The sequence below is a fragment of the Hyperolius riggenbachi genome, chromosome 3 (genome assembly GCF_040937935.1).
Source record: "Hyperolius riggenbachi isolate aHypRig1 chromosome 3, aHypRig1.pri, whole genome shotgun sequence".
NCBI lineage: Eukaryota > Metazoa > Chordata > Amphibia > Anura > Hyperoliidae > Hyperolius > Hyperolius riggenbachi.
This window is the reverse complement of record NC_090648.1, coordinates 181,379,618-181,405,001: the sequence shown is the minus strand read 5'-3', so window position 1 is coordinate 181,405,001 and position 25,384 is coordinate 181,379,618. Positions and strand designations below refer to the sequence as shown.

The 25,384-nt window shown below is 44.5% G+C and overlaps 1 protein-coding gene across 1 annotated transcript in view; it reads left to right on the top strand.

Moving 5' to 3' along the window:
* Positions 1-236: 236 nt before the first annotated feature.
* Positions 237-25,384, top strand: part of LOC137563207 (transient receptor potential cation channel subfamily M member 7-like) — a 267,700-nt gene continuing 242,552 nt past the window's right edge. The window contains exon 1 of the mRNA XM_068275389.1: positions 237-537. Coding sequence (XP_068131490.1) covers positions 511-537 — 27 coding nt within the window. The 5' untranslated portion in view covers positions 237-510. The remainder of the gene's footprint in view (positions 538-25,384) is intronic.

Genomic DNA, 25,384 nt, shown 5'->3' with positions numbered 1-25,384 from the left:
ATACACTAGATTATTTCTGAGTTTGTTCCACAATGACATCAGTGACCTGATACCCAGCTGCTGGCACCCAACCTCCTTTCCTTTGCTCTATTTTTTATAAGCGGTCTTGTATATTAGGTTTATTGGCTAATCAAATGATGTTTGGCAGATCACATCATTGGCAGGGGAAATTATATGAATGACTCACTGTGACTCAGTAAGCACAATTTTTAAATAGTAAAGTAGAAATCCTCAACACTATAACGACTGAACTGTCATTCCTGTCCCAGACCTGCTTGGTTAGTATGTGACAACCTGTACCTAGTAGATCACAATTTAACTTTGCCTGCAGCAGTTGCATCACAGGAAGAGACTATCTTAAAAATGCGATTTTGTGAAACTTAAGCTGAATTAACCTAAAACACAGGAGTCTCGTGTACAGCTGGTCTGATCCGGACTTTCAGGGTGTGAAGGCCAGCAGACTGGGCTCTGAGTCCTGCAGAGAACTGAACTGCAGTCCAGCTAGCCCCAATGGAAGCTGATGAACATACAAGCATGGTAAGTGAGCAACTAAGAATTTCAATGCTGAGCTCACGCTTTCTGCAGTCACCTATTTGGTTACACAAGAATTGCCTGTTTTCTATTGTCACCAAAATACTTCTATTTCAATAGGCTGCATGTTCTGTATGTGGATTCATTATCCATGTATGTTATGTACCAGCAGAGCTAAAATGCAAGTTCAGATGGAAAGAAATCTGGTACAAACTGGTGTATTTGCTCAGAGCATCTCTGTTTAATTTACCATCTGAAACCTGTTTGCTCTGGATATATTTACTCCATTTTTTTAGCACCGATCTTGATAAATCAGCCCTGGGGAGATTGTGCAATTGCACAGAAACAATTGTATCTTTTTGTGACATTCTAGGCTTTGAATTACATAAGCAACACACTGCAAGTTTTAGACACCTGGAGCAAAGGAGCAAGCAGTTTCTTCTTATGGTTATAATTATGTGATTGTTTACCATTTAGGGCTGAGACACACCAGAAAAGCTCCCCAAATGCTAGAGGTTTCAAAAGCTCTTCCCAATGTAATGCTATGGTTTTTTTTTTTTTACAAAACCTCATCGCTCCAGTGTGCATAGACACATAAGATAACATTAGCAGGAGGTTTAAAAAATTCAAAACGCTCAGAAAAACTCCTCTGGTGTGCCCCAGGCCTTACTCCATGTTCATAAATCATGCCTCAGAACAGTACTGTGCTTTGTTTCTGATCTTTTTACAATAATTGTTTGGTTACTGTTTTGAACTACATTTCCTGCACAGTAACATTTGGCTGCATATAACTGCCCTTTGGTAAAACAGGTGAATTTGGCAGCCTCTCTCAATAAAACTGGATGCTATGTGTGCTTTGTTTCTGTGAGAGTATGCATGGTATTGCTGGGGAGAGGATCTGAGGACCCCCAGCATACATACACCGTGCGAGGCTTGTACACAAATGAGATGGGAAAGCACAAAAGGAGACAACAGTGATGGGATGGAAATCACTGCAGTATAGGTTCACCAGCAGCAAAGTTCCATCCCATAATGCCCATCATGACCTCTGACCTAGAGTCAGCTGGCCATTGTGATTTATGAACCAGCGGGTTCACGAACCCGATCACTGTGGTGAACTTCATCCCTATTGGCCAGCTAACTTCAGGTCAGAGGTTAAGCTGGACATTATGGGATGGAAGTTCGCCACTGGCAAACCCTTGTTGTAGTGAATTCCATTCCTATTGTCCCACAGTCATCGCTGGGAAATGCGGATTTTGATTCTTAATGCTGACTAAGGGTCAGGTACAGTGCTGCCCATAATGATTCATACCACTGGCAAATTTTGATTTAAAGTTACTTTTATTCAACCAGCAAGTAATTTTTTGACGGGAAATGACATAGCTGTCTTCCAAAAGATAATAAGATGATGTACAAGATGAATTATTGTGAGGGAAAAAAACATTTCTCCGCTTTAATTTACATTAGAGCAAAATTTGGTCAGTCCAAATTTATTCATACCGTTCTCAATAATCAATAGGAAAGCCTTTATTAGTTATTACAGCAATCAAACACTTCCTATAATTGCAGACCAGCTTTTTGCATGTCTCCACGGGTATTTTTGCCCATTAATCTTTTGCAATGAGCTCCAAAGCTTTCAGGTTAGAGGGTCTTCTTGCCGTCACTCTGATTTTTTTTTTAGCTCCCTCCACATATTCTCAATTGGATTCAAGTCAGGACTCTGACTGCGCCACTCCAAAATGTTAATGTTGTTGTCTGCTAACCATTTCTTAACCACTTTTGCTGTGTGTTTTGGGTCATAGTCATGCTGAAATGCTGAAATGTCCATTGGTGGCCAAGGCCAAGTTTCTCTGCAGACTACCTTAAGTTGTCGTTGAGAATCCTCATGTATTACTCTTTTTTTCATGGTGCTGTTTACTGTGATTAGGTTCCCTGGTCCATTGGCTGAAAAAACAAAACCCAAAGCATTAGGTTCTTACCCCCATGTTTGACAGTGGGGATGGTGTTCTTTGGATTAAAGGCTTCTTCTTTTTTATGCCACATGAAGGAAACATCATTGTGACCAAGCAATTCAATTTGTGTTTCACAGAAGACCAGTAGTCTTCTTTGTCCAGATGAGCATTTGCAAAGGCCAAGCGAGATTTTGTGTATCTTATCTGGAGAAGTGGTTTCCTCGTTCTGCATCAGTGGAACCCAGCAGTGTGTAGTGTCCATTGGATTGTCTGCCTTGAGACATTGCCACCAGTAGAGCCCAGATTTACCAGGATGGCCTTGGTGTTGATCCTTGGATTCTTTATCACCTTTCTCAGTATCCTCCTGGCCAGCACAGGTTTCACTTTTGGCTTCCGACCACATCCTCTGAGATTTTCCCCAGTGCAGAACATCTTGTATTTTGTAATAATACTTTGCACTGTAGCCACTGGAACTGGAAAACATTTAGAAATGGCCTTGTAGCCCTTTCCTGACTTGTGAGCAGCCACAATGTGCATCCGCAGATCCTCACTGAGCTCCTCTGTCTTAGCCATGACTGTCCACAAACCAACTGCAGAGAGCTGCTGTTTTTCACCAGTTGAATTGTTCCCAGCTGTTCCCAATTAATCAGGGTAATTAGGATGCTTTAGAACAGCTTGGACTATTTGGAATGGTATAGAACTTTGGATTTTCCCACAGACTGATAGTTTGTGAAGGGTATGAATAATTTTGGAACTGGACACTTTTTGTTCAAATGTAAATAAAAGCTGAGGACATGTTTTTTTTAATCCACAATCATGCCTTTTTGTACATCATTTTTTTTATCTTTTGGGAGACACTTATGTCATTTCCCGTCAAAAAATTACTTGCTGATGTGAATAAAAGTAATAAGTCAAAATTTGCCAGGGGTATGAATAATTATGGGCAACACTGTATATTACCTGATGAAGATGATAAAAAATGGGGGTGGAAGCAAAGCAGGTAATTTGGGCGCTCTAATAGACCACAGTGTTGATTGCGGCTACAGCGGAGCCCAACATAAAATTTGGGTGCCGGATACAGCTGAAGACCAAATTTTCATCAATAAGGGATGGATCAATTTAGGCTTAGGGTTCACAGTATGGGCTAGATTTACTAATAGTTTGGGGTCAGAAGGTGCCGCACGAAGCACAAATATTGGCAGTATTGCCGATATTTTACTAGTGGGTTTGTCCGCCAGCCAGATTTACCGGCACATTTTTCCAATGTATGGGGTAGAAGGAAGAGAATACTTAACTGAAATGTGGGGGGATTGGGAGGAGAATATCTAATGAAATATTTGAGTAGGGGGAGCACATGCAATGGGTGATGGAGGCATAGTGAATTATTGTGGGTAGAGGGTGATAGAGTGTGCATAATGAAGTATGTGTGACGGTGTGTAGTGGTGATATACATAACAAAATGTATGTTTGGGAGGAGTTTATTTATAGAGCACTGACATATTACGCAGCGCTGTACAAAGTATATTGTCTTGTGACTAATTGTCCCCCAGAGGAGCTCACACTCTAATCCCTACAATAGTCACATATCTATGTATGTATCGTGTAGTGCATGTATCATAGTCTAGGGCCAATTTAGGGGGAAGCCAATGAACTTATCTGTATGTTTTTGGGATGTGGGAGGAAACCAGAGTGCCCCGAAGGAAACCCACGCAGACACGGGGAGAACATACAAACTAGTTGCAGATATTGACCTGTCTGGGATTCAAAATGGGGACCCAGCGCTGCAAGGCAAGAGCACTAACCACTATGCCACTGTGCTGCCCATTGCGGAATATGGGAGTTCGTGGAGAGTAATTGTGGGTACATGCTGCTGCATTAGCTTAATTGGGGGTGCACACTTCTGCATTATGTGATTTGTGTTAAACGCAACCACATGATTTTATTTGAGGCTATACACTGCATGATTTTATTTGATGGTGTAAGCTGTTACATGATGATATTACGGGTGCTGTGCCCCCAGGCCCATAAATCCCCTAGTTCTCTATTAATAATAGTACCAGGCTCCACCCCTAATTCTCAAAGTCAGCAGTGTATTGGTCCAACAATATGTGTCTCACCCGCAAATGCTAAATAATGTAGAATAGTATGATGAGGCACTGCATCAATAACACTACTGGTCAAGAAACATAACATTTAAATGCATAGCATCAAATAAAAATTATACATAGTATACTGGTATGGAAGAGGTACTTTGCAAAAATACAATATAAAAGTGCTAGTGCATTACAGTTAATGTGAAGGTGCTAGTGCATTACAGCCAATTTGAGAAGGGTCCTGTAATTGGGACCAAGTACATAGTCCTATATCAGAAAAACCTGCATGAATAATCCAAGTCTGACTAACAATAAAACACTTGTGCAAAACAACAAGCCAAAACCAAGAAAAAGAGAACCAGTGAAATGTGAAAACTGTGCAGAGAATACAAGATCTACTATAAGATCCACACCAGAATTGAGCAATAGTAAAGAACAGATGCAGTATGGTAAAAGATGCAATGAGCAGAGAGCGGCATGGAGCTTACCAGCTAATGCAGTGTGACAGGCCGAAGGGGTCAGAGGATCCTTCTGGTTACGCCGGATTCCTGAGGTAGCTTCGGCGTAACCGGTAGGATCCTCTGAACCCCTTTTGGCCTGTCACACTGCATTAGCTGGTAAGCTCCATGCCGCTCTCTGCTCATTGCAATGAGCAGAGAGCGGCATGGAGCTTACCAGCTAATGCAGTGTGACATGGAGCTTACCAGCTAATGGCACCTAATGCGGCATGGAGCTTACCAGCTAATGCAGTGTGACAGGCCAAAAGGGGCTCAGAGGATCCTACCGGTTACGCCGAAGCTACCTCAGGGATCCGGCGTAACCAGAAGGATCCTCTGACCCCTTCGGCCTGTCACACTGCATTAGCTGGTAAGCTCCACGCCGCTCTCTGCTCATTGCATGTTTTACCATACTGCATCTGTTCTTTACTATTGCTCAATTCTGGTGTGGACCTTATACTAGATCTTGTATTCTCTGCTGATTTTGCTGACTTTGAGATTTAGGGGTGGAGCCTGTTACTATTATTAATAGAGAAATAGGAGATTTATGGGCCTGGGGGCACAGACTTGATTTTAATTATTTTTAATTTTGTCTTGTTGACAATAATAAAGACTCTTTCTAAGGTATTGCTGGAGTGGTGGAATGTTTTTGTTTTTTTTAATATTTTAATAATTAGAGGAACTACTTGTTCTTGTTTTGGTATATATATTGTGGGTCGGTGACCTTAGTTCCTTTTCTATCATTGATTCCTTATACAGGATTTGTTTCCAGTTGATTTGACTGGATGATGGGCGGGCTCATTGTTTTGGGTTGAATTATTTTATGTGGGCGTACTTGAAGTCCTAATTTATGTTGTGTTTTCCTACGAGGAATGATCAGTTTGAAGCTAATAGTTACAAGTTGATGCAACCACAGTCAGATGGGGTTGCAGCTGATTTTGATTGATGACATTGTAAACTTTGCAACAAAGTTTGTATCAACTCAGAATTATTAGCATTTCGTATGTCACCGCTGTTACCAGCAACTGCCCTTCTTACCTTCTATCACTAGATTGTACTTATTAACTGCTTGCCACTAAAATCTACCTGAATAACTATCTGCCTGTGATTAGAAACTACTTATCACTATTTGCTTGTTATTGGTATTACAGGCAGTCCCCTACTTAAAACGGAACACTGCGGAAAAATCACTGAACCCCTCGGCGATTTTTTAGCGCTTCTACCTCACTGAAACGCGATCGCCGGGAAATCGCCTAAAAGTGGTGCAGACGACGTGTTTGCATTTTGCGTTTTTGTGCGATTTGCGATTAGCGCAAATCGCCCAAGTAAGAACGGGCCCATAGGGTTTTATTACACTAGCACTTTTTAAAAAAAAAAAAGCGCGAGCGTTTTGCAGAAATCACGGCAAAACGCTCTAGTGTGAATGGGCCCTAAGGGCTTGTTCACACCTAGGCTGTTTTCACTGTTTTTTAAGCACCAACGATTTACAAAATTGCCCTGAAAATGCTTGTGCAATGATTCCCTATAAGAGAGTTCACATCTAAGCGGTCCGTTTCCGATCCGTTCAGCAAAGCGCTGCCTGTACCATTTTTAGAGCGATTTTGCTACAATGGAAGATATAGAAAAAAAGTGCAAAATGCCCACAAAATTGCTTTGTGCGGCGGTTGGGTCCGTGCTTTGATGAATAAATACATTGTATTTATTCATTTCCGGGTCAAAGAGTTCACTTCCTGACTTGCATCAAGAAGTGAAAAAATAAAGCGCTCTCAAAAAAGCGATTTGAAAAGCGGGGTACACAAAATCAAATTGCGTAGGTAAGCGCCGGGAAGAGAGAAAACGCGCACAAAATCGAAAATGGCTTGCGTCAGCGATTTCTATTTTAGATGTGAACAAAGCCTAACTGAGGATTGAACTTCATCCCAATCAGTAGCAGATACCCCTTTCCCATGAGAAATATTTACATTTTCTCAAATAGATCATCAGGGGGGTCTGTATGGCTGAAATTGTGGTAAAATTCCTCCCACAATGTAATGTCAGAATCTAGATCCAAACAGATTGCGGTCTGTGAACCTTGTTGCATGTTCGAAATAACGGCTGTTTCCAACTGCCAAGCAATCAGCATCTCCCTCTGTGCATATGTATATATATTAAAAAAAAAGTTTCAGTTTATCGCATTGTTGAGGGATGTGGTTATAGGTAATGGCAGATGGTGCTGTCTGTTTTTTTCTTGTCTCCAAGTACTAAAGATGATTACATGCAGGCTGAATGGGGGCCAAACAACATAAACAAATTACATGGCGAATATCGATCATTTCTTGATCTACTTTTCAACTTTTCATTTTGTAACGTATTTTCCCCTTTTCACTACAGTTCTTCTGTAAAGTGACCATACACTTGTCGACATGGCCAACAGAACAGTCTTCTTTTACCTCTCCCCCAACCCCTCCCCCCCCCCCCCCCCCACACACACACACACTGCAGTGTAGCAGACTCCAACCTGTCTGCCACGTGGTTCTAGACTCTGCTCCTCCCTCTGACTTCTCCTTCAGTGCCAAGGTGCATGTGTAATGTAATTCAGAGAGAAGACACTAGGGGTGCTGTGACCACTAGAGGCCTTTTGTATTTGGCCTATGTATTACGTCACACAGGCGCCCAGGGCAAGGAAGTGAAGACAGGAAGAACAGGACCGGGCCGACACAGAGGCTGGGGAGGCTCCAGCCTCTTGAGTGCAGGTTAGGATATGCGCTGTGGTATTTCAAACCACAGACACTACAGGCGGTTGCTTCAGTGCTGCCAATTTTCTGGCAGTCCTGGAAAAAAAATATTTTCCCTGTCCTGAGAGACTAAAAACTACGGATGCGGAGAGAAAAAGCTTTCTGCTCTCGGCACAATTGTTCTCAGCCTCTGATAAGGAATCATACCAAGTTTTGTAGACAAAGATTTGTAGACGGTCCCTATTCAGTGTGCTGTAAAGTCTTGTGTACAATACTCTGCCCCCTCCACTCCCACCCCAAGTGCTGTGTACTGTGGTGATGCTGGAGGAGTCTGCAGAGCCAATTCTGCTTCATCAGAGGAGGTCAGAGTGAGTGTAATAAGAAGCTGAGGCTGGGAACACACTCATCTGTCTGTTTTCTGTGCGTTTTTCTGTATCCGTTTTCTGCATACCATGTCTGTCTATATGTGTGAATACATGCACGTGTTATCACCGAAGCTAATGTAATTGATAGATAAAATGCTCCCAGTGCTTCACTGCTGTCAGTTTTAATTTGCATGGGGAAAGCACATTCAAGTGTGTACTAGCCATTTGAAGAACATTGGTTCTCAGTTTTCAGGCAGGACAGCATAATGAGATCAGGTCCCAGGAGTAGCAGCTGGGACAAGGCAGCGCATGTGCCCCAGCAGTGAGTCTCTGTTGTCTGTATACTGACTTGCTGTGAGTATAGCAGCAGGTCTGTGTTCTTATGAGGGCTCTGTCACTTGGGGAAGCTATCTTCCAAAGCTTGTAAAGGAAAATGTGAAAATTGTGAACATTCTTTATATTAGATACTTTGTGGCCCCTTTTTGTCCTTAGCCTTCACCGATTTTGGTCCACTCTGCACGCCCTCTTTCCATACACTTCCGCATGGCTGTGTGTAGCAACCCTCGGCAGGAGCATATTGGGCATACATGGTCACTAATGCTTCCCAATTGCACAACTAGTAAGCGCTCAGCCATGTCTGGCGCTGTGAGCAAAGGAGGGAGGTGGGGGTTATGGGGGATTTGGTGGAGGAGTGTGTCTGATGATGTAAAGAAGAAACAGGTATCCAAAACTTGTTTTTGTCTCCTATAATATATTTTAAAGAGAATCTGTAAGGGAAAAAAAAACCCTCTGGGGGATACTTACCTCAGGAGGAGGAAGCCCCTGGATCCTGATGAGACTTCCCCTGTTCACCATCCCTCCGTTTAGTTGCCCGGGTCCCCCGAAGTGCGGCGAGGTAAATATATACCTACCGTGATCCTGCGCAGGCGCACTAGTAGCTTTCTGTTCGGGTTAAGTCAGAAATAGCCGAACCGGTTCGGATCCGCTCTACTGCGCAGGCGTGAGTCCTTTGTGCCTGCGCAGTAGAACGGATATGATCGGGTTTGACTATTTCCGCCTTACCCAAAGGAAGAGCCGCCACCGTGCCTTGCGCTGGATCCTGAGGAGATTTAGCTTGTCGGGGGAGGATTCGGGGGAACCAGCGCTGGATTCCTGCTGTCTACTGAGGTCGGGGAAGCCTCATTGGGACCCTGAGGATTCCCCATCCCGGGGTAAGTTTCACCCAAAGGTTTTTTTTTTTTAAGTTAGTCTCTTTAAGCCGCGTTTGTGGCTGTCTCAGCCCAGAATCTAGTGCTGCTGATGACAATTTCTGCCCCCTTATCCTGAACGTCCCTCTCTGCACCTGCTGCTCTACCACAGGGAGTCAGGACTCAATTTCTGCCTGCAGCCATACTTTAAAACAGTGAGTAGGCACTGTTGAGGAGTCCTGTATGTTCATGCTGCTGTTGAATCCTATAGATATTATCTGACTGTGGCTCAGGAAAGGGGGGGCGGGGGTTGGCGCACTTGGGCAGCTCAGCCTCTGTTGTTTGTGGACCTTGTCCTGGCCCTGAGGAAGAAGCAGCCATTTGGGAGAGAAAAGACCCGAGCTGCACCAGGGACAGGTGAGAGTAGTTTAGTCGGTCGTTGTACCGGACACCTCTAGCTACGTGCTCCAGATCTTTCACTGATCAACCAAATTTTTCCATCCTTTGCGATCAACCTAATTGACCAATTTGGTCCGGAAATACGTAGGTAGATCTGGAAACGTTTGCTGCACCTATTTCTAGCAGATTAAATCAAATTATCGAATTGGCTGGATATCAATAAAAAAAAATATAGTCAAGAGTATTGCCACCTTAATAAACCGGTTCCGTTTCAGGAGGTTGTTTGTAAGTTAAATTTGTCTGTAAGTGAAGTCATGTGTTATACATAGCAAAATGTGGATAAATGATTTACTTTTTGACAACAATGGATTTGGACATTTTTTTTGGTTGTTTGGAATGTGCTTTTAGGCTTTGTTCACATCTAAAATCGCAATCGCGATTTTGCGATTTTGTGAGTGATTTTTTTCCCCTTTCTAGTGCTTAGCTTTGTGCTACAATTTTTTGTAAAGCGCTTTTCAAAGCGATTTGTTTTTTTACTTCCTGACGCAAGTCAGGAAGGGAACTATTTGACTCGGAAAATAATAAATACAATGGCCTCAATTCACTAAGATCATGCTGGCGATAAGGCAAGAGAAAACTTACCACCACACAGTGAGAGAGTTATCTTATCTCTTCATTACTTAAGTTACCTCCACTGTAGTTAATTTACCTCCTCTGTAGTTATTTTCACACGGAGTTAATTAACAGCCTGTCTTTAACTCTGGAGTTATTTTAAGGATTGAAGCGTTAACTTAAAGACAGAAGAGTTAACTTTAGGTTTGCCTGAGGTAAAATGTTTCCTGAATACTACATGCCTTATCACCATGTGGACAATTCTAGAAACGTTATTAAAGACAGGAGATAAGCTTAGTGAATTGAGGCCAATGTATTTATTCTTAAAAGTGTGAACACAATCACTGCAAAAAGATTGTGTGGTCCATGCAGTGCTTTGCTGAGCGGTAAGCTGACGAGATGCTCAGATTTGAACTATCCCATAAGGACTCATTGCACTAGCGATTTTAGGGTGTTTTTTTTTAAATTGACTGCGATCAAAAAAACAGCTAAACGCCCTAGGTGTGAATGAGCCCAATATTTGTTACATATATATACCGGAAAATTGAATACTCACCTTCGGTAATTTTCCTTTCCTGGAACAGAAGATGGCGGCATACTCCTGGGTTAGGCTCCGCCCCCTGACCCCATAGGACAGATCTGCTTATAAATTAAAGAACCCCGCCCCCCCCCCCCCCCCCCGCCATTCTCGTGAAAATCAGTCCTCGAATGGACAGGAGGGAGGGATTCGTATGCCGCCATCTTCTGTTCCAGGAAAGGAAAATTACCGAAGGTGAGTATTCAATTTTCCGGTTTCCTGGATACAGAGATGGCGGCATACTCCTGGGACATAAAATATCACACAAGAGGGAGGGAATGCAAACAAAAAAACAATTTATTTATCCACTGCAGACAATACAGCTTTACCAAACTCAAGTGTCGTAAGAGAGGCAGGATCAACATGATAATACATTAAGAAAGTATGAGAAGAAGACCAGCTGGCTGCTCTACAAATGGTTTCCACTGATACTTTTGAAAAAGATGCCCATGAGGCGGCCATTCCTCTAGTTGAATGAGCATGGATCTGCTGTGGTACATCTAAGCCCCTACTTCTGTAGCTCTGCTGAATCACTTTTACCAGCCAGTTAGCAATAGTTCTGGATGTCACTGGATAACCTTTCCTAGGCCCTTGTATATTAACAAATAGACGATCTGAGGACCTGAATTGCATTGTCTTATCTAAGTAAGCCCTCACACTCCTTCCCACATCCAATGGGTAACACTCATGATCCACTGGGAACGTAGGTAATGTCAATTCCTGGTTTATATGAAAGGATGATGCTACTTTCGGAATATGCTGCAGTACTGGTCTGATTACAAGCCTATCTGGATAAAATTGCAGAAGGTTCTGGGAGCATCCTAGAGCCTGTAAATCTGAAACTCTTTTTGCAGAGGCTATTGCCACAAGGAAGATTGTTTTCAGAGTTATATTCCATAGAGAAGCGGACTCCACCGGATGAAAGGGAGGACTTCTTAGGACATCCAAGACAACACATAAATCCCACTGCGGGAAGAAAGGCTTTCGAGGAGGCCTGATCTTTTGCACTCCCTGAACGAATTGCACCACCAATGGGTTAACGGCCCATCTCTCATTGGTCAGTGCAGACAAGGCAGATATCTGCACCTTAATGGCTGATAGGCTTAACTGCTTTTCCACACCTGTTTGAAGGAAGTTCAGGACATTTTGAACATTTGGATTAAGCATATTGAAGTTTTCTGAGATAGCATATGAAGCGAATCTTTCCCAGATTCTGTGATACGTGGCATTAGTTGACGATTTCCTTGCCTTTAACAAAGTATCTGTCACTTCCTCTGAACACCCCAGGTCTCTATATTTTTTCCTCTCAACTTCCATTCCATCAAACTGAGGTTGCCGCTGTTGGGGTATAGTAGATTCCCTTGGTAAAGTAGATCCGGCATTACTGGAAGCTGCCATGGATCCTTCACACTCATCTCCCATAGGAGTGTAAACCATGGCCTCCTTGGCCAATAAGGCAATATAGCTATGATCATGCATGACTCTTTCCATAGCTTTTGGAGAAATTTCGTGATTATCGGAAATGGAGGGAAGGCGTATCCTAGTTCGAATGTCCAAGGGTATGCTAGGCAATCCGTCCCTAATGCTGCTGGATGGTGATAACGGGAATAGAATTTCTTCACCTTCGAGTTCTCGTAAGTCGCAAAGAGATCTACCTGCGGCAGACCCCATTTCTGCACAATTTCCTGAAATACAGTCTGGTTCAGGGCCCACTCGTGAGCATTGGAGAACTGTCTGCTGAGTTGATCTGCTAGAATATTCTGAGCTCCTGGAAGGTAAGTTGCTGATAGGTTGGACAGATTGCTTTGTGCCCAATTCATGATGTGTGCAGTCTCCTGCAGCATGGATTGGCTCCTTGTCCCCCCCTGTCTTCTTACATAGGAGACAGCTGTCGTATTGTCTATTTGGAGCAGGACTGATCTGCCTATTATCATGTGACGAAAAGCTCTCAGAGCCAAGAAGGCTGCCCTGATCTCCAGAATGTTTGATGGGACCTGATGAGGAAGAATTCTCCACTTCTCTTGGACACACACCTCCTTGCAGTGTGCCCCCCAACCTTTTAAACTCGCGTCTGTTGTGATCACCACAGCTTCCTCCTGTTGAATTTGGTGACATAACTGGAGATGGTGCTTGCAAGTCCACCAACAAAGAGAGTTTCTTACTGACACTGGTAGAATGAGCCTCTGTAACAGATTCCTCTTGTTCCATGACCTGAGGAAAAAATTCTGAAATACTCTTAGATTCCAATGTGCCCACCTCACCATTGGGATTACTGAAGAGAACGTTCCCAGCAGACTTAGGCACTGTTTGGCTAGAACGGTGCGTTGTGATAATACGGTCTTCACCTTTTGCTGAATCATCATGATCTTCTGAGTGGGTAAGCACACCTTGTTCTCTTTCGTGATGAACCTGGCTCCCAAGAATACCATGTCCTGTGAAGGGGTTAGCTGGCTCTTTTGAAAATTCACCAACCAACCCAACCTCTGCAATTCCTTCAGAAGCAACTGTTGGTGCTGCAGTAATACTGTAAGATCTTGATTGACAAGGAGGATGTCGTCTAAGTAATGAAAAATTCTTAGCCCTTTCTGTCTTAGAGATGCTATTACAGGCAGAAGTACCTTTGAAAAGGTTCTGGGGGCTGTCGAGAGACCAAATGGTAGACACTGGAACTGCCAATGCTTTTCGTCGATTGAGAACCTTAGGTATTTCTGGAAACTGCGTCTGATGGGTATATGTAGGTATGCGTCCGAGAGATCGACTGTTGACATCCAATCTCCTATCTTGACCATCTTTATTATAGTTTGTAAAGACTCCATTCTGAAATGTCGGATCCTTATATGCTTGTTTAGGAACTTCAGGTCTAAGACCGGCCTCCAACCCCCTGACGTCTTTGGTACTAGGAATAAGGGAGAGTATATTCCTTTTGACCTGTCTTTGCGGGAAACCGGTAGTATTGCCTCTACTTGTACTAGGGAGTCGACATATTCTCTCAACACCAGACGCTTCTGCACATTCTTTGGTACCCTTGTTTGTACAAATCTTGATAGTGGAGGAGTCTTCTTGAATCTCCACGAGTGTCCTTTTCTTAAGGTTCTTTGGACCCAGGGATCGTCTACTAATTCCACCCAGCTCTTCCAAAAGTAGTGCAATCTTGCTCCTACAGGGGGTGACTGGGTGGACGTACCTTCAGAATGGCTTCTGGGTCTGCCCTGAGCCGAGAGTAGACTTTGGTTTCCCTGACTTGAGAAACGAAGACTGTGATCCTTTCCAGTTCCTGTTAAATTGTCTCCCTGGCCTATACGATTTTGCCTGCTGGAACCTTGTTGAGGCTTGCTTCCTAGATGTTTGCTGACGAAAAGGACGAGTTTTCCTATCCTGGGGTAATAACCCCGACTTTCCTCCCGTCACCTTTGATATTGCACTGTCCATCTCAGGGCCAAAGAGATGCTTCCCATCAAAAGGAATCTTGCACCAGTTGTTTCTAGATGACTGGTCAGCCGACCATGGTTTTAGCCATAGAGCCCTTCTTGCTGTTACGTTATGAAGCATTGCTCTAGCTGATGACCTGATGGTATCTATGGCAGCCTCTCCCATAAAGTCACTGGTTAATTTTAATTCATCCAAGGCCTTTATTATATCTTGCCTATCTGTACCCGAATTTAGAGCCACTTCAATATTTTCTATCCAGACTTTAGCCGCTTTTGCCAGAGAGGTCAAGGCTACCGCCGGTCTGCATGCTGCTCCCGCTGCCAGAAACGCCTTTTTAATATCAGTGTCCACCTTTCTGTCCAGAGGGTTGCTGAAGGACACCGCATCGTCCATTGGGAGAGTTACATGACGTGCCAACCTCATGATAGACGCATCCACCACCGGTGCAGACTCCATGACTTTCGCATCTTCATCACTTAATGGGTATAACTTCGCAAAACGATTTGAAAGTGAAGGCTTCTGATCCACCTTATTCCACTCCTTGGCAAAGATCTCTTTAATTACCTTCATAAATGGAAAGTTATTTGGTTGCCTATCCAGGTGAGGATAGTACTTATCCGGTTCTTGCACAGTTTTGTCTTCTTCCCAACCTATTGCCGCTTTTATCTCTGACACAAACGCTGGGATCAAAGCAAAGTCAAACCCCAATGGTGCTGGTATTGCCGAGGCAGAAGCTTCCTCAGATTGAGCTTGCTGCGTCACTGAAGTTGCCTGAGCGGCGGACAGTTTGTTAAATGAATCCTGTACTGCTTGCTGGATAAAAGACATTATCTGTTGATTGTCAGAATCCTTCTCTTTCCCTAGCTCCATAAAACAGGATTCACACACCATTTTATCCGGCATGGCTGGCTGACCGCATGACCAACAAGCAGACTTTTCAGGCTGCACATATCTAGTAGCTTGGGTTTGTTCTAATGGAGACTTATGCCTATAATAAGGGCTAGGAGAACGCCTCTCTGATCTGTATCTATAAGATCTATAATCTGGCGAACGCTCCCTAGAACGGGACCTCCTAGAATAATGCCCATATCTTGGAGAACGGCTCCTACGGGAACCATAATATCTTCCAGAATAATATCTCCTAGGAGACCTGCTCCTGCTTGGAGAACGTCTCTTAGATTGACGCCTCTGGGGCGACTGTCTCTTTTTATCAGACTTCTTGCTCTGCTTCCTTGGAGAATCTTTTCTTGATGTTCTCTCTTCTCTTCTCGACTTTGAGCGAGAGCGAGGTACATCAGAGGATTGGCGACTTTTAGACCCCATACTCCTACTTCCTCCCGCTTGCGGACTGTGGAGACAAAAAAAAGATATGTTCCCACTAAAAATCCGCATTGTATAGCAAGGGAGATAGCTCTCTTTTAGCCCATGTGCACAAATATACACTACATAGAACACCCTGGTGCTGAAAAACAATATAAGAGTGATATCCTCACTCAAATACCTCTCCTGATCAACAGAATCCTCCTGCACAGAATCCTCCATTCTAAAAAGAAAACATACACAGGTATAAACCTCAAAGAATAATGCATATTACCTTTACTGACGAGAAAACCTTTTTAGGCTTCATACCTCCACACCAGGCTAGGACTTGATAATTTGCTGCTGTAAGTCGTTAGGCTGCCAGGTCCCTTCAGAAAGCGTTATCCTTAATGCTGCAATGCTACCGAGCGGTCCCGCAGCTAACACGCTGCCACCCGCTCTGGCTGCTTCCGGGAATGACGTTTCTCTTGGTGCCTGCCCAATCCTAAAAGCAGCTGAAGTCTCGCGAGACTCGTGACGTCATGCCCAACCGAGAGGCAGAAAGAGGAGGAGAGCAAGGGCGGAAGAGCCCCTATGGCAGACTGCAACGCCTGCTTACAGCACCAGGGAGCGGCTCTAAGGGAGGTCCCCCTGCATATCTAAGCCCCCTTTAGAGGCCGCAATGCTCGCCGCTGGGTGGGAGAGGCTGAACCCGCCCAAGACTGCCTTAAAAGAAACAAGGTAACAAAAGTGGCAGTTTAAACCGATGAAAAAGGGAAAAAAAAAGCAAACCTGTCCATCCGAGGACAGAAAAAAAGAGAATGGCGGGGGGGGGGCGGGGTTCTTTAATTTATAAGCAGATCTGTCCTATGGGGTCAGGGGGCGGAGCCTAACCCAGGAGTATGCCGCCATCTCTGTATCCAGGAAATATATTTGTCCTTCTCAAAAAATTAGCATATTGTGATAAAGTTCATTATTTTCTGTAATGTACTGATAAACATTAGACTTTCATATATTTTAGATTCATTACACACAACTGAATATTTAATATTGATGATTTTGGCATACAGCTTATGAAAACCCAAAACTCCTTTCTCAAAAAATTAGCATATTTCATCCGACCAATAAAAGAAAAGTGTTTTTAAAACAAAAAAGTCAACCTTAAAATTATGTTCAGTGTTGCACTAAATACTTGGTCGGGAAATCCTTTTGCAGAAATGACTGCTTCAATGAGGCGTGGCATGGAGGCAATCAGCCTGTGGCACTGCTCAGGTGTTATGGAGGCCCAGGATGCTTTGATAGCGGCCTTAAGCTCATCCAGAGTGTTGGGTCTTGCGTCTCTCAACTTTCTCTTCACAATATCCCACAGATTCTCTATGGGGTTCAGGTCAGGAGAGTTGGCAGGCCAATTGAGCACAGTAATACCATGGTCAGTAAACCATTTACCAGTGGTTTTGGCACTGTGAGCAGGTGCCAGGTCATGCTGAAAAATGAAATCTTCATCTTCATAAAGCTTTTCAGCAGATGGAAGAATTACGTGCTCCAAAATCTCCTGATAGCTAGCTGCGTTGACCCTGCCCTTGATAAAACACAGTGGACCAACACGAGCAGCTGACATGGCACCCCAGACCATCACTGACTGTGGGTACTTGACACTGGACTTCAGGCATTTTGGCATTTCCCTCTCCCCAGTCTTCCTCCAGACTCTGGCACCTTGATTTCCAAATGACATGCAAAAGTTGCTTTCATCAAAAAAAAAGTACTTTGGACCACTGAGCAACAGTCCAGTGCTGCTTCTCTGTAGCCCAGGTCAGGCGCTTCTGCCGCTGTTTCTGGTTCAAAAGTGGCTTAACCTGGGGAATGCGGTACCTGCACATGCCTGTACACGGTGGCTCTGGATGTTTCTACTCCAGACTCAGTCCACTGCTTCTGCAGGTCCCCCAAGGTCTGGAATCGGTCCTTCTCCACAATCTTCCTCAGGGTCCGGTCACCTCTTCTCGTTGTGCAGCGTTTTCTGCCACACTTTTTCCTTCCCACAGACTTCCCACTGAGGTGCCTTGATACAGCACTCTGGGAACAGCCTATTTGTTCAGAAATTTCTTTCTGTGTCTTACCCTCTTGCTTGAGGGTGTCAATGATGGCCTTCTGGACAGCAGTCAGGTTGGCAGTCTTACCCATGATTGCGGTTTTGAGTAATGAACCAGGCTGGGAGTTTTTAAGTCTCAGGAATCTTTTGCAGGTGTTTAGAGTTAATTAGTTGATTCAGATGATTAGGTTAATAGCTCGTATAGAGAACATTTTCATGATATGCTAATTTTTTGAGATAGGAATTTTGGGTTTTCATGAGCTGTATGCCAAAATCATCAATATTAAAACAATAAAAGGCTTGAAATACTTCAGTTGTGTGTAATGAATCTAAAATATATGAAAGTCTAATGTTTATCAGTACATTACAGAAAATAATGAACTTTATCACAATATGCTAATTTTTTGAGAAGGACCTGTATATATCGTCATTCATCATGTTACAGTTCACAATCAGAATCGTTTTTATTCACCAAGCACAACTGTGTCATGCCTGGAGTTGGACTTGGCAACAGCGGGCCCACAGAGGAAAGATTGACAGAAACACCAGCACGTTAACGCTGGTAATAAGAGTAATAGGATTGGAACAATCTGTAGCAAGATGCTAACAATGAACACTGTAACATTAACAGAAAACCGTCAACAATCAGCTATGACCTAAAGGGGTTGGGGTTACCGCAGGGGGAGGGGGGGGGGCTGAGAGTCGCCAGCAATTTTCGTTGCTCTGGAGTGCAGTCTGATGATGTAGATGAAGACTAGAGGGGGAAGCGGTTTCCCAATTATTCTCTCCGCTTAACTGATAGCCCTCTGAATTTAGCATCCGTCGCTGGCAGAGGAGTTGGCAAACCCGACCAAAATGTGCGAACAGAGGACTGACTTGATGGTGGCGGAGTAGAAGGACCTCAGAAGTTCCTGGGACATACTAAACTTCTTCAGTTGGCGAAGGAAGAAGAGTCTTTGCTGCACCTTCCTCTGAGTTGAGATAGTGTTGCCCCTCCAGGACAGGTCATCAGAGATGGTTGTACGTACCCAGGAGGTGGATGCTGGGTACCCTTTCAAATTCAGTGCCATTGATATAGACCAGGGATGGGTTAGTGGCATGCTTTCTAAAGTGGATGACCATTTCAACGATTTTGGTTGTGTTTAGGACTACCCTGTTCTCTCTACACCAATTGCAGACTCTGTCTACCTCCTGGTGGTACACCTGCTCATTGTTCTTACTAACAAGGCCAACAATTGTGGTCTAGTCTGCAAATTTGATGATTTTGACAGAGTCTGCCATTGATGTGCAGTTATTTGTGTAGAAAGTGAACAGGATCAGTGACTAGATGCAGCCCTGAGGGGCTCCAATGTAATGTAATTGGTATTTAGTTTAAACCAATTAAAATCCTCCTGCTGTTCATCGATGCAGGCGCGACCTGTTTTAATGTTCACCGCTGCCACCGCCGTCCTCTTTTTACTGGGAGCCCAAGCAGAAGCTTCTTTAAATGTCCCACTGGGGCTCCCTATTCATCCACTAGTTGGATGATTCTCTATAGTGGACAAGTAAAGAGTCCCAGCGGGACAGTTAACCAGCTGAGCGGTCTGGACGAGCTCAGCTCGTCCAACACCGCCAGAGGCTGCCGCTCAGGCCCTGCTGGGCCGATTTTAATGAAATAAAAAGCAGCACACGCAGCCGGCACTTTGCCAGCCGCGTGTGCTGCCTGATCGCCGCTGCAGCGCGGCGATCCGCCGCGTGCAGCGGCGATCCGCCGCGTGCAGCGGCGAAAGAGGGTCCCCCCAGCCGCCCGAGCCCAGCGTAGCCGGAACAAACAGTTCCGGCCAGCGCTAAGGGCTGGATCGGAGGCGGCTGACGTCGGCTGACGTCCATGACGTCACTCCGCTCGTCGCCATGGCGACGAGGTAAGCGAAACACAGAAGGCCGCTTATTGCGGCCTTCCGTGTTACTTCTGGCCGCCGGAGGCGATCGGAAGAACGCCTCCGGAGCGCCCTCTAGTGGGCTTTCATGCAGCCAACTTTCAGTTGGCTGCATGAAATAGTTTTTTTTTTATTTAAAAAAAACCCTCCCGCAGCCACCCTGGCGATTTAATCAGAACGCCAGGGTGGTTAAAGATGTCTCTACTGGTACTCCCGGTAAGTAGAGGATAGTGGCAAAGGTCCTGGCAGGCCCCGCGGGCAGCAACGAACGGCCAGGGGAGTGAAGCAGCAGTGTCGTGGTGCTGATGAACAGCTTTGTGGCACAAAAGCCTCGCTCCCCATCACTTAACACACAGGAGCATCACTCAGGCAAATGTTTAGTGTACACCTGAGCGATGCTCTTACTGTACAAACATCAGGTGAAACAGGCAATTGAATTTTCCAGTAAATCCCAAGCAATGTGAGGTGATAAGAAACTTTTTATAACCTCGAATTGCATATGGCCCTGGGGCCAATATGCAATTAACGTTTTCTCCCGAGTTATCTTCTGAGATAATTTTCATCTTTTCTTTAAAACGTATCAGCATTTTACAACTGAAAAATTATTCAAAAGTTGGTGAAAAAGTACTATCAAAATTAGCAACTTTTGGGTACTTTTTCAATTGTGAAATGCTGAAAAGTCATTTTAAAAAGAATATGAAAATTATCTCATGGGACAGGGCTTTTAAACCCTGTCCTCAATACCACCAACAGTACATGTTTTGTGGAAATCCACAGAGGCAGTTAATCGGCTCTGCTGAGACACTAATTACCTCACCTGTGAATGTTTGTGGTTTTCTGCAAAACATGCACTGTTGGTGGTACTTGAGGACAGGGTTGAAAAGCCCTGCCCTAGGAGATAACTCAGAAAAAAAAGTTAATTGCATATGGGCCCTTAAGGTGTAAAAATATCACCTAGGAGAAAAAGTGATTTGTATATGGGCCTGGGAGAGGAAGAGGAGAGGAGGTAAGAAGTAGGTAGACAGGGGACACAGCAAGATAAGGGAGAAATGGAGAGTGACAGGGAATAGAAGACAGCATTTTAGCCTTGCAGCAATCCTATGTTCTAATCTTGGGCAAAACACAATACTGGGGGTATATGGCATTATAGGGAGACACATGGTGAGGGGTCAGGGCTGACTTTGAGGACTCTGAGGAGACTTAAAGCAGATCCAAGATGAAAAACTAACTATAACAAGCAACTTGTCCATATGTCTTATCTAAAGTTTAGATAAGGTGGCCATACACTTATAGATTTGCAGCAGATTCAACCATCAGATAGATTTCTGGCAGATGCTTGTCAAGTCGAATCTGACAGGAATCTATCGGATGTGTGCCACACACTAGGAACAGATTTCTTTCTGAAATCTATTGGAAATCGATCTAAATGCATTATTGGACCATTAGATTCAATGCAACTCTATGAGCCATGTAAATTCAGTCCCCTCTCCTCCTCCCCTCTGCCTCTGAAATCAATGGCTAGTAACTTCCTCCTCCTCCTGCCCAGACTGACATAATCCCTTGCTACAATGCCAAGGCTCTGTGAAAAGCTGTGGGTGAGGCTTGTTTAGTTTATAGGGAATTAGAGTATTAAAACAAAACAAAAAAAGTATTTGGCTTGAGAAATGCCCTATAAACTATATGAAAGGAACACAATTATGCAATGAGTAAAAGTTTATCTTGGATCCACTTTAATTGTACTCGGTAGACTGTGTAGACATGGTGGGGTGACACATTATTGACATGGCTATACCGAGGATTCTGCAATACTTGCAACATAGCATCCCAATTATGAGGGAACATTACTGATAGGGTGGATGAGATAATTTGTAGCTATAAATCTTTAAATCAGGGGCCCTAACTATTAAAGAAGAGTGGGAGAAGTAAGGGAGGGATAGGTAGTGAGCAATGCAGATTAGGTGCAAGCTAGCAGGATTCTGGGTTCTCTAGTATTTGCTGCTGTCAGAGTGCCTCAGCGTCAGTCATTGTAGGAACAGATTATGACAGAGTGCTTTATCTTTTCACTCAAAAAGCCTATTACTGGTCTCACCCAGTCTGGCACATGTGTGCAGAAGCTATGTACATCTCTTTAATCTTACCTGTTACTCAGCTATTAGAATTGCTGCTCAGCTATTAGAAAAACAATTAGCTTGTAACCACAACAAAATCGTCCTTCTATTTACCTATGCTAAACATGGTATGTCCTTGTCTGGATAGCCAGTGAATTAATGAGTTGATAACAGAGGAATTCAGCTCTGTCACTGAAAAAAAAATGCACACCATTTGTATGACTCGGTGTGGAATTCCTTAACTCTGTAGCTGTTTTTCCTGTTCAGTGCACACTGCTGGAGCCTGGAAATATATGCTACTCAGTAGGGAGGCAGCTGGGCCCCAATTACTGCAGCCCTGGTAGTCCTCTGATCTGACCTGCAAATCTGGACAGTTTCTAGGGTGTAAAAATTGCCCTGCCCATGGAGCCAGTGATAGGTGACCACAGCAAAGGTTAGCCTGGTCTAGTTGCTCTCAATATAGGTAGCCAGCTATAGGTCCCCCTCAGTATAGGTAGCCAGGCATAGGTGCCACCAGGTTAGGTAGCCAATGTAGTTGTCCCCAGTATAGGTTAGCCAGGTAGGTTCCTCCAGTATAGGTAGCCAGTATAGTTGCCCCAGTATAGGTTAGATAGGTAGATGCCTCCAATATAGGTTAGCTAAGTAGGTGTCTCCAGTATAGGTTAGATAGGTAGGTGCCACGAGTAAAGGTTAGCTAGGTAGGTGCCCCCAATATAGGTTAGCTAGATAGGTGGCTCCATTATAGGTTAGATAGGTAGGTGCCACCAGTATAAGTTAGATAGATAGGTGCACCCAGCATAGGTTAGCTAGGTAGGTGCCCCCAGTATAGGTTATCTAGGTAGGTGCCCCCAGTATAGGTTAGCTAGGTAGGTGTCTCCAGTATAGGTTAGTTAGGTAGGTGCTTCCAGTATAGGTTAGCTAGTTAGGAAGGTGCCTCCAGTATAGGTTAGCTAGTTAGGAAGGTGCCTCCAGTATAGGTTAGATAGGTAGGTGCCTCCAGTATAGGTTAGCTACAGTGCTGCCCATAATTATTCATACCCCTGGCAAATTTTTACTTAGTTACTTTTATTCAACCAGCAAATCATTTTTTGACCCGAAACGACATAGGTGTCTCCCAAAAGATAATAAAACGATGTACAAGAGGCATTATTGTGGAAAAAAAATCTTACCTTTATTTACATTTGAGCAAAAAGTGTCCAGTTCAAAATTATTCAGACCCTTCTCAGTAATCAATAGAAAAGCCTTTATTGGCTATTACAGCAATCAAAAGCTTCTTATAATTGCAGACCAGATTTTTGCATGTCTCCACAGATATTTTTGCCCATTCATCTTGAGCAATGAGCTCTAAATCTTTCAGGTTTGTGGGTCTTCTTGCCATCATCCTGATCTTTACCTCCCTCCACAGGTTCTCAATCCAAGTCAGGACTGGCTGGGCCACTCCAAAACATTGTTATTGTCTGCTAACCATTTCTTCACCAAATTGGCTATGTGTTTTGGGTCATTGTCATGCTGAAATGTCCACTGGTGCCCAAGGCCAAGTTTCTCTGCAGACTGCCTGATATTGTCCTTAAGAATCCTCATGTATTGCTCTTTTTTCATGGTGCCGTTTACTGTGATTAGGTTCCTTGGTCCATTGCCTGAAAAAACAGTCTCAATGCATTATGTTCCCACCCCCATGTTTGACAGTGGGGATGGTGTTCTTTGGGTTAAAGGATTGTTTTTTTTATGCCAAATGAAGGAAACATCATTGTGACCAAACAATTAAATTTTTGTTTCATCTGACCATAATACAGAAGACCAGAAGTCTTCTTCTCTGTCCAGATGAGCATTTGCAAAGACCAAGCGAGATTTTGTGTGCCTTATCTAGCGACGTGGCGTCCTCCTTGGTCTGCATCCTTGGAACTCAGCAGTGTGCAGTGTCTGTTGGATTGTCTGCCTTGAGACATTGCCACCAGCCAGCAGAGCCCAGATTCACCAGGATGGCCTTGGTGTTGATTCTTGGATTCTTTTTCACCTCTCACACTATCCTCCTGGCCAGCACAGGTGTCACATTTGGCTTTCAACCACGTCCTCTGAGATTTTTACACAGTGCGGAACATCTTGTATTTTTAATAAGCAGAGCAACTGCAGCTCCGGGTCGCGTATCAGGCTAGATACTATGATTAAATACACAACAGACGTAGTTGATGTAGTAGATAGGTAGGTACTCCCATATGGGGCAGGGGAGAGCGGGCATAACTGAGTTACAACTCCCCTTCTGCGATCCCTGCATACACTCAGTCGCTATTTTCTTCCTTCTTCCACTACCAAGTGCTCCTTGCATTTGTAACAGCACCCCCTGTGATGACATGCAGTTACGTCATCAAAGGGGGCGCTGTTACCAATGCGACAGACGACTGGGAGAGGAAGAAGAAAGAGGCTGCGTATGTTCGGGGATTGAGGAAAGTGTAACTCTGTTATGCCCACTATCCCTAACGCTGCACCCTCCTTCCTGCCACTCTGCCCCGAGCTGTCACGCGGTTGGCACGGCTGTAGAAACGGGCCTGCTGCAAACCACCATGTCTAGGAAAATTAATATCAAGGAAAAGAACCCATGAATAATAATGAGATTTAAGATATTTAAAGGGACACTTAAGTCTCTGTAAAAAAAATGAGTTTTACTCACCTGGGGCTTCCAGCAGCCCCCTGCAACTGTCCAGTGCGCACGCAGACTCCATCAGATGCTCCTGGCCCTGCCGGCAGCCACTTCTGGTTTCGGCGACAGGAGCCGACAGGCCGACAACGCGAGTGATTCTTCATCTGATGGAGTCGGCGTGGGCACGATACAGCTTCAGGGGGCTGCTGGAAGCCCCAGGTGAGTAAAACTCATTTTACAGAGACTTAAAGGGACACTTAAGTCAAACAGAAAAAATGAGTTTTACTCACCTGGGGCTTCCAATAGCCCCCTGCAGCTGTCCGGTGCCCTCGCCGTCTCCCTCCGATCCTCCTGGCCCCGCCGGCAGCCACTTCCTGTTTCGGTGACAGGAGCTGACAGGCTGGGGATGTGAGTGATTCTTTGCGTTCCTGGCCACAATAGCGCCATCTATGCTACTATAGCATATATCATATACCATATAGCAGCATAGAGGGTGCTAATGTGTCTGGGAACGCGAAGAATCACTCGTGTCCCCAGCCTGTCAGCTCCTGTCACCGAAACAGGAAGTGGCTGCCGGCGGGGCCAGGAGGATCGGAGGGAGACGGCAAGGGCACCGGACAGCTGCAGGGGACTATTGGAAGCCCTAGGTGAGTAAAACTCTTTTTTTTTTTGTTTGACTTAAGTGTCCCTTTAAGTGTCCCTTTAAAGTGAATGGGAACCGCATTTAAAAAAATGAGACAGATACTTACCGAAGGAGAGGGAAGGCTCTGGGTCCTATAGAGCCTTCCGGCTTCTCTCCTGGTCCCCTCTTTCCAGTGCTGGCTCGCCCGGTAGCAGTATTTGACTAATTTAGTCAAATACTGCTTTACCCAGCCGAAGGAGGCTTTAGAAGTCTTCAGGGAGCCCGAGTGCCCCTGAAGAAGGGCGGCCTGTACTGCACCTGCGTAAGCACGCTCTTTTGCACGCTCACGCCTGTGCAGTATG